Source organism: Taudactylus pleione, unplaced genomic scaffold (assembly GCF_031769625.1).
Source record: "Taudactylus pleione unplaced genomic scaffold, aTauple2 ptg000290l, whole genome shotgun sequence".
Lineage (NCBI taxonomy): Eukaryota > Metazoa > Chordata > Amphibia > Anura > Myobatrachidae > Taudactylus > Taudactylus pleione.
The window spans coordinates 6,465,171-6,482,146 of NW_028284692.1; the positions used below are offsets into that span (position 1 = coordinate 6,465,171).

At 43.1% G+C, this 16,976-nt stretch overlaps 1 protein-coding gene across 1 annotated transcript in view; it reads left to right on the forward strand.

Annotated features, from left to right (window-relative positions):
* The window catches only part of ACSF2 (acyl-CoA synthetase family member 2), a 151,356-nt gene that overhangs the window by 37,926 nt on the left and 96,454 nt on the right, over positions 1-16,976 (forward strand). The window contains exons 3-6 of the mRNA XM_088482709.1: positions 4,615-4,743; positions 7,874-7,927; positions 12,232-12,350; positions 14,553-14,715. Of these exons, the coding sequence (XP_088338835.1) occupies positions 4,615-4,743; positions 7,874-7,927; positions 12,232-12,350; positions 14,553-14,715 (465 nt within the window). The remainder of the gene's footprint in view (positions 1-4,614; positions 4,744-7,873; positions 7,928-12,231; positions 12,351-14,552; positions 14,716-16,976) is intronic.

Sequence of the window (16,976 nt, forward strand, 5' to 3'; positions counted from 1 at the left end):
GTTATGGGATCTAATGAATGTTTTAACTTGATGAAAATTATCTCCAGGATGTAGAATAGACGAGATGGGTACAGGATGCCGGCACTCCGGGATCCTGGCGGTCAGAATCCCGATGCCGGCATCCTGTCCAGGTTACAAACCCGACGGCTCTAGGTAAGTAAGACCTAACCTAATACCTAACGCTCTCTCCGCAATGCCTAAACCTAACCTCCCCCCTAGTGCCTAACCCTCCCCTAGGGCCTAACCAACCCCCTAACCCCGCTACTTACCTTTCTGGTCGGAATGTTGGCGCCGGTATTCTGATAAGTATCTGGATTCCCGCGTCTGCATTCTGAACGTATCCCGAATAGACATGGGTTTTCAGTATATGTTGTGTGACAAAGAAAGCCTTCAGCGTGAATGTGTCGACTACAGATGGTAGTATCAATGACATTGCCCTCAGATAAGTCGAGTCTGTCAGTGGAAGTTAGTACAGCATATTTAAACACTGTAATTAAGCAATTCTGCATTGTAATGGCTGTTCAACTTTCAAGACAGAGGGCCTGATTCATTAAGGATCGCTATTGCGATCGCAGCTGCGATTACGCATGTAGTCTCATGGCGAAAATATGCTAATGTTTACAATTGCAATGCTGCGCAGCATAACATAAGGACGTCCGCATCTCCTTACTCACATCCGTAATTCTTAGCAAGTCTGCAAAATCATCGGTAACATCGACTACCATCATAGCCTCACACACACTTGCACAAGTCCTGACCTTACTCAGAAATTGCTAACCTCATTGCATGCAGTGAAAGCCTAAGCTGTGTATGGTATCGCAGTGGCTAATCTATACATGCCCCTGTAACGGCGTTCAAATGCATTAGCACGCCTTCGTTTCGCCGACCCCCCCCCCCTGTCACCACTTCCAAATGCTCACTTCCTGTCAATCACTCTGCAGTGGGTCTGCGTAGTCACTGTGATCGCAGTTCAATTGCAGTGAGACTTTTGTGCACGCACACTGCGATGCATGAGCAGAAGGCAACAATAGGACGACTGCATGCGTAATCACATTTGCGATAATCATCGGTAATGAATCGGTCCCAGAGATAATAAATTATCTGTTTGGGTCACTGCAAAAGTAAGTAAAAATAAACAGGTTGCTGCATCAATGCTTATACATATCACTTATGACAGAGACCAAACACATGAGGTAAAATATACAGATACTTATAGTTAACAATAATATAATTGGACATAATTATTAAGTCATGGTTCATATCACACAAATCTGTATGTGGAGTCAGGTAAATAGAACATGAGTCATCTCTTGTCCTCTCCCTTGAGGAGTAGCAGTCCCAGTAGCAATATACATTTCCAAATGCAACAGATAAACCTGTCTGTGAGACCTGGTACAACGAATATGAATAATGCCATAGCAAGGACTTCTAAAGAATAAAATATAATACATAAATAAATATCTGAATTGTCAAATCTGCCACAGTGGGCGAGATGCAGCAAATGTAGAAATATAGTTAAACTCTGAAAATACGGGTTTGATCGCATCTCTCTATGCACCAAGCCCCTGAATTTTATGCACTCCATGGCTTTTTTGTGGTGGGTAACGCCATCTTCCTGATGGCGTTACCCTATACAAGCCTACGGGCTTCTATCAGGAGAGTGCTATGAGAGGTTGAATCCCTCCCAGCATGCGCAGAAGGACACCAGAGGGCTTCTGGGTCATAGACCTGGAAGTCCTTCCATCGCAAAGGGCCACTCTTACTGAGAGAGCTGTCCTTTGCAGTGTTCTTCATGCATACCGGCGATGCTAATGCTGGCATGCATGCGAAGAGAGGCGGGATGCATCGCATCCCGAATACCATGCGTCCTTTCCAGTGTATCTAATTAGTGTAGGTGTAGTAAGGAGGAGAGAATGTCCCATCTCCATGTGGCAGAGTCATAACTAGATATTTTGGTGCTCTGTGCCAGAAAGAGCACTATGGGTCTCATTCAGACCCGGTCAAAAGCGCTGAGCGCTCGCAACCGGGTCGATGTTAAGGCCCTGTGAGAAACTCGCTCCGAAGCTCACTACAAAAGGGGCGGCTGTTGATGTTGATTGACAGCTCGCCCCGTTTTGTAGGCGGGGCGGGGGGGTGGCTACACAAATGGGGGCGTTCCTAACAGAACGCTTGCTGTTTTGTGGGCGGCCCCACTGACATCAGCAGTGATCTCAGTGGAGAGCTTCCTGCTCGATCAGAGCAGGAAGCTCCCTGGGGCTTGCGGTTGCCGAGACCCAACCTTAGGGTCTCGTCGCAAGCCCCGATGGTCGTGATGGTCTTGACCATTGCGACCATCACCCTGGTCGGTCGCTAAGCTGTGGGTGGTAACCCACAGCTTAGCTAGCGACCAGGAGGCCGCACTTAAACAAACAAGCGGCCGCCCTCATTCAGAGAGAGTGATCGGCTCTTGTGACCGCCTCTGAATGAATGTCTGTTAAAAGGGGTTTGGCCTAGTGGGGCAGGGGAGTGGCCTCATGACTCTGGGCATGTGTCACTTCTGGAGATGCTGGGCTGCCCCAGGCTCTCCCCTGCATTAATACCTATATACATCATGTATCCTCCCTGTACCCCTATATACAGGCTGCATCCTCCGCACCCCCCTTGGGCGGTAATAGACCCCTGGCAGAAAGGTACTCACAAGTCAAAAAAATAGTTTTATGATGGTTGAAAACACCTTCATGTTTTATCACAAATAATATATCAATTCAATTAGGTGCGAAAGGTCAGTTTCTGCGGAAAAGTTTCGCCGGCGACGTCATATTGCCCAGCGAAAACTTATCCCCGTATTCAAGACTTTTCGCCGGAGCGGAAAGTCAATGCATTGAAATAGGCGAAAAAGATTCGCCTATGAAAGCTGTCGAAAAAAAGTGCAGAATTGGGGTTTTGGGGTGCAAACTTGCGGGAACCACCCTACAGCCTTGGGACAGTCCCCCAAAGATAAAACTGTCAAAAAAAACAAAAAAAAACAACTTAAAAACAACCCAAAAAATTACTTTGAAAAGTTAAAAACTAGCAAAATAAACTCCAGGGAGGTACCCAAGGTTGCCCCAGGTGTTTTTAAGATTGCAGGTGTTTGCGGAAGGTGTATTTTTTAAGTTTTTTTAAAACTTCACTTTAGCAACTTTATAATATGCTGGCATCCATTTTCGTGTACCCCAAATGTGCTGGGACTACTTATTTTCTGCAAAAAAACCTGCTAAATGCTATTCTTCACCACTTCTGCAAAGATGCTAATTAGCACCTATTGAGAGCATTTAAGTACCACAAATAACTTCAGCAGGGCTATTCGGATAGTGATCCCCAATGTCAGTGAATCTTTTGGGGGGTGTCAGACTGATTTCCCCAAATCTGACAGCACTTTTCGCCAGGTCGGAATTTGCCGGGTGCCGTTTTTCGACGATTTCTAATTGAATACGGGCATAAACGTGGACCAGCGCAATACTTTTTTGCATGCAAAACCAGTGATGATGGCGAAAACTCCCGGGATGCAAAAAGTCCGGGACTAACAGGGTGCCAAGAATGGCACACTGCAGCCAGAATCTATGCAGCAGTGCCGCCTGGAGTGTCCTTAGGACGTTTCAGACATCACACAGCTGCCCTTACAGCTCCCCGTAGCATCTTCATGATGCTTCGGGCATTGCTGTAATCACCAGCTATTGTGGCCCTGCCCCGTTTGACATCACTTGGATAGGGCGTGGCCTGCACCGCCCCGCAAATAATGTTGTTATATATTTCAAATTGTCCCTCAGCAGTTAAAAGGTTCCCCACCCCTTCTATAAAGCATGACCAGGAACTACAAATCTCGAGGGGCCATACTCACTAGTTATAGTCAGATGACTACTCCTGAGGCTACAAAGGGAACAGGGTACTGGAGTTGTGAGGAGCCAGGCGCACCCCTGGTGTAACATACATCGCAGCGGGCGCCTGGCATTATAGATTGTAGCAGCAGGAGAGAACGGCGGGCTAAGGCTGTGGGGATAGCGATGGGGCTGCCAACAGAGCCCTGCGCTTTGTGCGGCGGCACCCATTGCACACCCCTACTTAAGGCCCTGCTGTGTAGGTACAATGCTTCTGCTATCAGTCTATGTGCTACTGTAGTAGCAGTGAACGGTTTGATGAGAGAGTAGGGTGCCCAGAGTGGAATGAAGCAGGAGAAGAGATACACTTCTGCTGTCACCACAGAGGCTCCCCACAGGAAAGCGTAAGGTGAAAGCGTGTATAGAATTACCTACCTTTACAATGAAGAACTGATATGTGTGTGTCTCCTGTTCCTGAGTATAGTGACATCTCCTCCTTATGGGTCTTTGGTGCTTCTAATTTTTTTTTATTTTTTTTCACTGTGAATATACTGGAGGGTATTATGAGCTGTGACAATGATGGCATTGTGAAGTAAATGTTTAAAATCAATCTCTATTCTTCAAAGGCTAGTTGAAGAACAATATGTTCTCTGTCCTCAATAGAGCAGTTATTGTGGATTTTTGTGACCATATATAAATTTGGGAGATTGAGGCATGTCTGCATAAGATGAATGCAGAAGGTTGTATCAGGACATTGTCTGATGATTTTTTCTTTCAGGTAGAGACCATGGCTGCTGGGCTCTTAGCACTAGGCCTGAAGAAAGGAGACCGTCTAGGAATGTGGGGGCCAAACAGCTATGAATGGATTGTTATACAGTATGCCGCTGCTCAAGCTGGGATCATATTGGTGAGACCAACTGTGTATTTTAACCACACGGTTACTTTTTATTTTCAATATAAAACATAAATACAAAAGTGGACCTGCCATCTACATACTAAACAGATAAAGGGATAACATAGAGATAATAATTGTCCTATTTTTTGTTCTATTTTCTGCCCATTGCAAATCTGTTTTTATTAATTTCCACCTTATTACATGAATTTATTGGGAATAGTCAGTCTAATCAATATTGCTTCATCTCACAAAATGTGTGTATCCATTCTGTGTACATGACAAGTGCACGGTAACAAAATCTAAAATATAATTAAATAACAATCACAATGTTCTCATATCATGTTGTCATGCCTTTATTTCTGACAAAAACAAGTAAATCATATAACGGTTCCCAATTACTGGCACCCTATGTTTTTAGGATATCACTTGAAAGGTATAAAGCTGAGCTAGCCATATATATATATTTGTGTGTGTGTGTGTGTGTGTATTTTTTGGGCACTTCTATTCATCTTTTACATATAGCTGTGTTTATTCCATTTGTGAATATATTTTACTCTTGTTACAAAATGTAGAATATATATTTGTATTAATTGTTAACAAATTTGAATAATTGTTTTCCTCATAATGGGGCCAAGTCAGCGTTGCACACAAGTGGGCCACAATTACAGTTGCATTACATGCACAGAACTAAATGCAGATATTCTCCTAAACGTTGAGTTGTACGCATATATGAGACCACACCACTCCTATCAATACGCTTGGTTACATAGCTGTCATCATTATCAACGCACACTTGCACCAGTGATCTCTCCGGGAAACAGATGGATCTCTGAGTAAGCACAACTCAGCATAGCCTATAATTATACATTTATCCGCCCTCAACACTTCACTAAATCTAGCCTGTCCCTCATTTATGCTCATTCAGCCCCAAGTGGAGTTGAAACTGTAATGCGTATTCCTCTGGAAAGTTTAGCATTCTGGAGCTTGATACGTATGGGGATTTGAGCAATGCTCCGAAAACCGTAGGTTTGACTGCATTTTACTGTTAGTACATCCCACCCTGTATCTTAAAGAGGTTTTTAACTTAAAAAATTAATTTTACTAGAAAAAAAGCCTTTTAATAATAGTGATTTGTTTGCGGTCCATCACCCGGGACCTCCACCATTCACAGTATTTAGCAGTGTTCCGGCACCTGCATTTACATATGCGTCCTCCTCATACACTATTGCTGCAGTCACGCCAAACAGCCCCTCTCAGCAAGCCAGTTCTGTGCGACTCTGCTTACGCCAAATGCATTTTCTGCAGCTTTTTCACCCAGAAATGCATCTAAAGGTGCGTACACACTGGGCGATATTACTGAGCGATTGCACGATTATGACATCGTAATCGTGCAATCGCTCAGTAATCGTGCACCTTTATGTCAGCAACGACCAGCGATGCGCGCTCCCGCTGGTCGTTTCCAACATTGTCCATCGCCTGAACATGCATGTCAATCTGTCGATAACGACAGATAGGCATGTTCAGGAATGATCGTTCAGTGCAGACAATACAGGTGATCAGGAACGGCATCGTAATCGTACAGTACTGTCTTTCCTGATCGCCCAGTGTGTACGCACCTTTAGTGGCAATGCAATGTGACTAAGACACACCAGGAGACTGCATTGATTAATGTGATATGCGTCTCTTGTATATCTGTGTGCAACTGAATCTGAATCTGAAGTGCTACGATGCAGCAGACGTGGCTTTTTTCCACACAAGTGCCGTTGTGCTTTATTTATTTACTCAGTCGCACACAGCTATAGAAGTGTTGCATATCAAATTAATTGGTGCAGTCTTAGGGCCTGATTCAGAGCCGGACGCTATTTGCGCTCGCTCGGTCAGAAAAAGGGGCCGGCTATTTAAATTGAGCGCTCGCTCTTTGCGGTCTGTTGACGCCTCCATCTCTGAGCGAGCGAACGAAACATGCGCTCGCTATTTTGTAAAGACTCCCCCTGGCCGCTCGCATTATACGTCATCTCCGCTATTTATTTGATTAATCGAGTACATCGAAAGGCATCTGTACTGCTCGCAGTGCTTGTGGTAGGTTTATCCTACCGCAATCATGCGAACAGTTCAGGCTAAGAGACAACCAAGTGACGTGGTCGATGACGCTGCTTTGTTAATTATGCACACCCTTAAAACGCCCGTTTTGACCGTTTGGCACGCCTGCGTTCAGATCTCCACTCCCCGTTTTCAAGCACCTTCCCCTGTTACCACCCACAAACGCCTCATCCTGTCACTCAAATTAGCAGGCACTCGCTATTTGGCGAGCGCTCGATTTCCGATCGCACTGACTGGTTGGCGCACGTGCATTACGACCCATACGCATGCGCAGTTGTGCGAACATCGCTCGGAGCGAACGAGAGGCCGCTTACGAGCGGCTCTGAATCAGGCCCTTAATCCACTTGCCGACTGAGGAATGTATGTACGATTATGACATCGTAATCGTTCAGTCGTTCCTCATCCTGTAGGTGCCCACACTAAACTATATGTCGTTCAGTGCAGGCACCCTCCCTCACCCCCGAACATGCCCAACCTGTTGTTATTGGCAGATTGACCGTCATGTTCAGGCGATGATTGATGTCAGAAATGACCAGCGGGAGCACGTATCGTTTCCGACATTATACTGCCTATTTATGCACGATTAATGAGCAATTGAATGATTACGATGTCATAACCGTTCAATCGCTCTGTTTAATCGGCAGGTGGATACGCGGCTTTAGTCGCATCACTTTGTGACTAAGATGCATTTTCATGAAATAAGGCGCTCGATGCAAGCAGTCGCGCATGATTTGATGGCTCACTCATGCCAAGCGTCTCGGGCCGCATGGGGTATTGAGTCTAGGTTTATGAGGACACATCTGTAGCAGTGTCTCATTATATAGCAGGGAAAATGCAGCCATACAGAATACAGCTAATGAATATGGTGAGAAGGTCTCCTAACAAATTTTAGGTAAGCGGAATTATAGAGTCAAACCGAGTTTTAAGTTGGCAAAACTGTTCAACTTTTCTTCCCGGAAAACATGCTGAATAAATAGAAATACCTTCTCATTGCACATACAGTGTTCCTCCTACATGTATAATACTGTTTTCCTGTCTACAGGTATCTGTGAATCCAGCATATCAATCCAAGGAACTGGAGTATGTGCTCAGGAAGGTATGATAGACCGAATGCTGCTAAATGTATATCCTCAGTGGCAGAATATATTAAGATGCTTGGACTACATGCTTGCCAACCTGCCAAGTCATTTTATGGCAATTATATTCACTCTGGAAATACACACACTAGTCGATGTGTGTACCCAGCGACGGCAGATGCGACTGGACTATACTGTATATCGGGCGGTCCATACACACTGCACGATCTGGTGTATGACAGCACGATATGTCGTTCCCCAGCCAGAACTAGGTAGATCTGAAAATGCAATGTTCCAATTCGTTCCAAAACAACAAATCGTACAATATATATCGTCTAGTGCAGGGGTGACCAACCAGTCAGAGGCAAAGAGCCAAAAAATATATGTAGTCAAGCGAAAGAGTCGATAGCATGTACGTGCCCACGGCGCGATGGCAAAAATGGGGCGTGGCCTAGCTGTCACAAGGTCACGCCCCATTTTTGTGCACATGCCTTTGGTATCACATTTGCAGGCGCATGACCTTGTGTCACACCCCCTTTTTTAGTCACGCTAGGGGCGACCCAGCACATTGAAAATACACATTTAACATAATCTTCCCAATATCCATTTGTCATTGTTGAAGTGAAAGAATAAGCCAGATCAATATAGAAAACATTGAAATAGCCACATTCACATAAAATACACAGAAATATGCCAGATCCACATAAAATACATTTAAAATACATATCCACATAAAATACATATTGAAATCCAGAACCACATAAAATACATTGAGAATGCCAGTGTCCATTATGCTGTGCCCCCTGTAGTTGTGCCCCATATGCAGTGCCCTCCTGTAGTTGTGCCCATTAAGCAATGCCCCCAGTAGTTGTGGCCCTTATGCAATGCCCTTTGTAGTTGTGCCCCTTCTGCAATGCCCCCTTTAGCTGTGCCCATTAAACAATGCCCCCAGTAGTTGTGGCCCTTATGCAATGCCCCTGTAGCTGTGCCCATTATGCAGTGCCCTCTGTAGTTATGCCACTTCTGCAATGCCCCCTGTAGCTGTGCCCATTATGCAATGCCCTCATTAATTGTTGCCCTAATGCAACGCCCCCTGTAGCAGTGCCCATTATGCAATGCCTCCCAGTAGTTGTGCCCTTCTGCAATGCCCCCTGTAGCTGTGCCCATTAAGCAATGCCTCCAGCAGTTGTGCCCCTCCTGCAATGTCCCTGTAGTCATGCCCCCTAAGGAAATGCCCCCAGCACTAGCTCCCCCTCCCCGCCCACACCCCTATGAAGAAACTTACCTTCATGCTGGCACCGCTCCATGCCGTCAGGGCTCCCGCGTCCCGCCATCGCAGCTTCCACCGCCTGCTGAATCTAACTGGATCCAACAGACGCGCAGGCTCCTCACATCGCGGGTGACGTCATTACGTCACCCGCGCACTGCATTACTGGAAACGCTGGCCTCTGAAGCGGCCAGAGGCTTCTTTAGTGTCTGATGGCTTCAGAGACCAGCGTTCTCAGTACTAATGGGGGTCTGCTGAGCCACGAGCCGCATTAGAAGCTCAAAAGAACCTCATGCGGCTCGAGAGCTGCGGGTTGGCCACCCCTGGTCTAGTGTGTACCCAGCTTATCTGAAACATGTGTGGTTCAGATAATGTGTAAATTTGATAGTGTTACTAAGATACTGATCTAAATTTTTTTAACAGCTGTAAATGTTACTTGTTTCTTGCTGACTGTCTATACATTTTCTGACCGCAGCTATGGTGGTAGAGTAATACACTTTTAAGAATTTCAAGACACAAAATCTGCCATGAGGAAGATCAGTGTAGTACTTCTGTTGAGTGGTGAATTTCCCATTTGTAATGTGAGTCACGTACCTTGAGATGCCACTTGCTGGGGCAACATTCAGATATTTGCATTATTACTGTCAGTCTGACATTTCCCAATAAAGAGTCCACTGTACCGTACCATTCGCCATCTTCAGTATAGTGCGTATCAATAGGACATGCTTACGGTATGGAACAGTGGAATATCCTGTAATGACTGGGAAATGGATGGACCAATTAGCGTAAATGCAGAACAGTAAGCTGGCCAATCATCTTGTTAGGCCTGGCTAGTGCCTGACCAGTTATCAGAAGCATCTCTGGTTTGCCGATGCAGTAGGAAATGTTATTTGTTCACATTCCGGCTTGGTACAGCAGAAATAATTAGTAGTTAATAGAAATGTTTAGACTGTCACCAGGTATCTGCTTGTTTTATTACTATGAGCAAGTGGCTCATAAATAATGTCATGGCTTGCTTTATTATTATTATTATTACACTTTTAATCACCTAATTAAGGCTTATAACGTAATAATAAAAATAATAAAATTGGGGGGTGGGGCATGACCATTAATAGGCATAGGGGCAGTCTGATCCCTAAATCCACCCCTGCTTCTATTTAAAGCTGAGCACAGTGCATCCGGAAAGTATTCACAGCGCTTCAGGATGCATCTGAGCTCAATTTTGAGCTTCATGGCAAAGTACTTATGTACATGTAATTTCTTAGTGTTGTTTTTTTTTTTTTAAATTAAATTTGCAAAAATCTCAAAAAAAACGTTTTACACATTGTCATTATTGAGTATTGTGTGTAGAATTTTGAGGACAAAAATTAATTTATTCCATTTTGGAATAAGGCTGTAACATAACAAAATGTGGAAAAAGTGAAGCGATGTGAATACTTTCCGGATGCACTGTAAGTGTTATCTATTGAAGAAACAGCAGCACTGATTATAATGGTAATAGCTAATGAGCTATTTGGTTTTTTATTTACCTATTAAAACGCTGCGTAAATCTTTCATACACCAGTGTACATGTATGTAGGAGTTTCCATAAGAAATATTCTACTTATTCCTCCTAAAATTATTGGGCAGTCTCTAAATAAAGCAAAGAGGGGGGATCTAGCTCTAATTAATAAATACATATTAATATATATATGAGCATGGTAGCAGGGGATTATATGTATAGCTTTGTGACAAGTACATGTTTGAGGGCTCATTCTAACGTAAAATTGTATTAATTGTAATTTTTTATTGTGATATATGTTTTTAAAGAGTTATTTAGCTTAATGATAAATAAAATTTCTGTAAAACAGTAAAAAAATTGTTTATGAAAACCAGAAAAAAGAAGGGGAATAATGGCGGGAAGTAGGGAGGAGACATGGAGGCAAAGATGGGAAGGGGTGTGGGTCTCTGCCTGAATGCCCAAGTGGTAGGAACAGTAAAGAATGTGAAATCAGGGTCTCTGGGGGGAATACAATTCAGCACGATTATGAATAGCCGCGGGAGGGACCTCCTGCAGCTATTCATTTCAATGCGCTGTTTGCCTTGTCGAGAAGCAGGTAAGTCAGAGAATTCCGGTTCTCGCAACTTAACCTGAAGGTTAAGAATCGGTATCCGGCACTCTCCAACTAAAGTGCCGGGTGCTCAGCTGTTAGCGCCATGCTAAGCCGGCAAACAGCTGCACGCCCGGCACTTTTGTCGGATTTCTCCTCGCATCCCCAGGGGGGTGCGAGAAGAAATCCTTTGCCCACACAAACAGTGCGTTGAATAGCTATTCGCACTGAATTGAATTCCCCCCACTGTGTCCAAGTGCCATACTGAATCATTTCCATGTGTGCCATGTGCCAGATATAGGACTTGAAAGAGGAAATGTGGGAAGTAGGATGGGTCTTTGATTCTTTTAACATTGTCTTCAATTGGCCAAAATGCTTTCCCCTAGATGATCTATCCTTGTTCTTCATCTTCCCCTTTTAGTATTTTTCCTTATGTGATAATATAACAATTTTGGCTGAAAATGCATAATAGTGGGCCATGATAAGAATTCAGGTTGGCAGATGACCATGAAGAGTGCGCTCATCTGTGACCACACTAAAAAGTACTTCAGCTCAGCCTGTAAAATGGCAGATTTGGGAACTCCTCCCGTCCAGTCCCTCAGTGATTCAGCTGAAGAAATGTCAATTATTATTATTATTTTTTTAATCTTTACATTATACTTAAAATGGTGTAATTTGTGTTCTTTACTATAATGAGGAAATCTGGGTGCGTAGGTGAAATTCTTCCGCCACAAATCACAGACTTACTGCATGTTTGCATAAATATTTACACAGAGCAGTGGTAATTGCTTTATATTAAGAATCTTTCATTTTAGTGTTAATGGTGACATATCTGGTGTTCACCACCTCTCCAAGTGTATTGTATGTTTTCTATATTTGTTATTACCTTATTTCTTTTATTAATTTGTATTTAGTAACTCTTCTGACATTCGTATTGATATTCTCACCCTCGTTTTCTAACCCACAGGTTGGCTGTTCTGCCCTTGTGTTCCCGTCACAGTTTAAAACACAGAAATACTATGAGCTTGTTAAGCAGATTTGTCCAGAGATAGAACATTCACCGGCAGGTGGCATTAAGAGTAAGACGTAAGTGGCCATCCGTCTCATCTGTTTATCATCGCTTATGTTTATTTTCTCCTCTATCCCATTGGGGTTTCCATTTCCACCTTTCCAAGGGAGCATTTAGTTAGCTGTACATGTTATATAAAATAATGAACATGATATAGACGGTTATTTAAGCTATACCAGTTTATAAAAGAAAAGTTGAGATGATAGGAGCTTTTTGAGATACATTTTTAAAAGTTGTCATGCATTCACAACGACTTGTACTCACCTCCAAGAACAATTTATCATAAAACGCAGGTTATTATGTGCAGCTAAAAACAAATAAATGAGGAACCATAAAGATTTCGAATTCTTGCTTATGCCTATGCCATTCTTTTCCCAGGGCATATCAACCCTAAAGACTGCTGTATAGGCACATAAAATACTTAACAACTTTACATTTTATATTTGTTGTTGATGTTTTTGCTTTTTAAAAATCTGCTGTAGGTCTTCTTGACTAGATTCCAGCAGATTTTTCTTATTATGTCACTTTCCAGTCTACCTGCTGCATATTATTATAATTATTATTATAATCCTTTGTTTATATGGCGCCACAAAGGTTCCACAGCACCTTACAAAGCACATAAACACTATGAACAAAAGAAGAAAGAAGTGACTAACCGTACAGAACATTGCACGACATGGGCGTGGTTTATAAACATTGCTGCATCAGCAGTCATAATACCCAAATAAGCAGAAGGACAGCAGAACCCAAGGGTTAGGTGTCGCTCTAGGCCAGGGGTCTTCAAATTTGGCCCTCCAGATGCTGTGGAACTACACATCCCAGCATGCACTGCACATAGTTTTAGCATGCTGTTATATCAAAAAGGTGGCAGTGCATGCTGGGATGTGTAGTTCCACAGCAGCTGGAGGGCCAAGTTTGAAGACCCCTGCTCTAGGCAGTACGCTTGAGATGATGGTATAAGTGAGGGAAGGAAAAGCATATGAGGGAATAGGGCCATACCAGTGAGACCTTACAGTCTAAAGGGGTGGAGCAGACAGACAGAGGTGACACAGAGGGGAGTGACAGTGAACCAGGAGCACGGAACAGTGGGTTAAGGTGACAGTTGGAAGGCTTTGATAAAGAAGTGGTTCTTGAGAGCCCGTTTGAAGTTTTATAGAGAGGTGGAGAGTCTGATAGGGAGAGGGAGAGCATTCCAGAGGTAAGGAGCAGCACAGGCAAAATCTTGGAGGCGGGAGTGGGAGAAACTAATCAGTTTGGAGGAGAGGCAGGGGTCATTGAAGAGATGGATAAGATGGGAACAGGCATCAGGAGAGAGGGAGCGGAGGTAGCGGGGGGAGATGAGGTCAAGGGAGGAAGTGGAAGTGGGGGAGAACCAGATTAAAGCCATGACTTCATCTCCAGATACTGGACAGAAAGGAGTCATAGTTGGTAAAATGGATGGGGAGAGGCAGGCTGGGAAATAAGGGAACGGGGTAACGAGGATCTGGGGGGATGTGATGTCCTGACATATGGATTCAATTTTATATGTGAATTGGGTAGGGAAATCAAGGGCAAAGAATGAAGAGGGGAGGTATGGAGGACTGGGGGGCAAAGAAGGGAGTTGAAAGTGGTGAAAAGATGATGAGCCCAAATGTAATAGCCCGTGCTTTGTGGGTACCGTATTTTGATGAGATAGGCTAAGTTTAAAGCAATTTGCTTTAGAGCAAATCTAGGTTGTCTAGTGACTACACTACCAATATCGCACTGGTACCTGCAAATCACAGTCAGTCTATTACATTTGGGTCATGATCTCCTTTTCTAAGGATAAACCACTTACATGTCCTGGTCTTTACTCATTTGTACTCTTACTTCCTAGGTCTCCCCCTCTGAGCACCCCCATTCCCATCACTTTTTTTATTTTTTATTTATTTCTCTTAAATTATTGTATATTCTTGTACGAGTAGTTTTAAATGCTGGACATGTTGTTTTCTTTACCCTGTGGTGATCAATGGAAGGTAAACACCGCATCACTGTGATAAATTACTATGTCAAGTGCTATAACTATACTCATAGCAGGTTAAACAAACACTGTGTATGAATCCTTGGTCTTTTGTTAAAACTGCCATGAGTACAGTTACAACATTTGTCACATTGATCTCTAGTTCTAGTAATGCGAGTACTGTACATTCCTTTATAGAGTAATGATTTTTTTCCATGTGTTTCCGACCTCCTGTTTTCAGACTCCCAGATCTACGCATTGCGATAATCTTGGACAAGAAGTATCCGGGTGCTTTTCAGTTTCAGGAAGTGATGGATGCTGGCAGCACTCAGTATGTAAAACAGCTGCATGATTTACAGAAGACAGTATCCTGTGATGATCCCATCAATATTCAGTTTACTTCTGTGAGTTAACATACATCCAATACCAACAGCTAAATCATATTCTGTTACTCCTGATCCACATTCCTCCTCATATCTAATGATACCAATCATTTTTCTCATCATGAGTGTAGTGTGTTACATAACACTGGGTTTTGGTCGCTATGACATGATGTCTTGAAAGACTGATCCAGCCATTCTTTAACAACTGAGTGGAAATTAGATATTTTCTGTACCTGAAAGAAACAGGTTTAGGCCCTAATAAAGCACTGTCGGAAAAGTGAGACTGCAGGACTATCCTGCTGGAAGACAACTGGAGGTGATGTAGCTAGGCAGTTGATCAATTACCAGTAGGCTAATCACAACAGAACGCTTCATTCTGCCAAAATGATAAATAAAATATATATATATTATGAGGAATAGAACGCACACAGTTAAAATCAACAGTGTCAGGTGCAAGGTCAATAACAGCAAAAGGTCCCATCAGAAAGCATGGAGCCAGATCAGCACACTGTATTATATTCAATCACCACAATTTAATGTCCAACATTTTGAATACTAGATTTGACTTTCTTGCACAGTGGAAAAACATATTGTGCCTGAATCTGAGCTGCACGCAATCCGTACACAATGCTGATGTTCACATTGCAGAGCGATTATTTTCAACTGTGTATGCGCAAAAGTTTCAGAAAATCCCTACGCGAACGCGTTACACAGGGAGTACAAACAAAGGTGCTGTTGTGATCGATTCAGACGGTAACAGAAAGGTGGCGGAAACGTGATGGGCGTTCGTGTGCGGTGACTGGGAGGTGGCTAGTAGTTCACTCAAAAATTGGCCATTCAGTGAGCGTATTATGGAAGTGTAGTGAGCGTCAATGCAAATAGCTGCATTCCCAGACGCTTGGCCGCTCACATAGGAGACCATACTCCACAGAGAACCCGCACCTGCCATAGGGCTGGTGAAAGTTTTGATGGTGCGACTGAAGTTGGCGTCTAAGAATGTACCAATCAATATAACAGCGTGCACGGGCGTTAAAAGTGGGCGTCTCAGTCCTTGCACATACGACCACATGGATGTACACAAGGGAAGGAGTTAGTAGCGGCATTTGCATAAAGTCCCAAACGGACGACCTCCAATACACACTGCTGCGTGCGCTTTTACGTGGGACTAGGAATCAGCCCCATTATGATATCCTTCAGTTATAGTAACTTTTTCTAGTTACTCGCCTTATATATCTGTATTACCCCTCTGCCCGTCTCGCAATGCCAGTGGCACTTTGCAAATGCAGTGAGGACACATATTCATTAGTCATTATAGTAGTTTAAAAAGAAAAATGGATTCTATCTCCATAAATTTGGGAGGAGGCATTAAAACTTTTAATTGCTGTTCTCTATGTTTATGAAATCATCTAGACAAACAGTCATGTGATGTTTGAAAGGAACTAAACTTTTTTCTTACCTGAGGGGTTGTTTAAAGAAATTAGCATAAAACAAAAACAAGAACTGCATTTCTTTGAGTCACTGAACAGAAAGAAAAAGTTACTTATGTTTTTTAACTCTTTTTGAAACTCTTTATTTTTGTAGAGACACATGAAAGTACATACATACCTCTGACCCGTACAGCAAAAACAGAACACACATTAGGCGCATGATAGAGAGAGAGAATCAGTGAGTGTGTGTGTGTATGTGTATGAGTGTGTGAGGTGTGAGAGAAGGGTTTGGTTGGGAGGGGATACAAGTAACCTGTAACATGATAAGCAGTCAGAAACGTAGTATCCTAAAGTAGCCCTTTGATGAAGTGGAATGGTGATATGTGTAGAGGTATTTTACCTTCAAGAAGCAGTTCTACTATTATATATTAGCCAAGGTAACCTGACTTGTGTAAGTTTATAATGCATATCATGCACATAGTTTGTGTTTTTTTAAATACATACTATAAACCAAATAGTATTAATTGGTGACTAGGATATACTGTAGATGCTTTTGAAACTTCGCTATAAACATTTAGTCCTACAAAGAGTAGGTGAAACCAGTTTGTCAGTGTGTCTATCTATCCCGGAAGTGGTTAACACAGGTGACACACCCACGGGTCTTTTGCAGAGTTTAGTACCAAGATATTATTAACCAAGCATCTAACACAAATTGTTTGTAAAGATATTCAGACATGTCCACCAGACATGAATACAGGTCCCCGAATGGCCTTTACATCTTCAACTGAAGGGGAAAGCTGTCTTATGAAGTTTAAATGGGACACAATACACAATGTAAAGCACTTTATTAGGCAT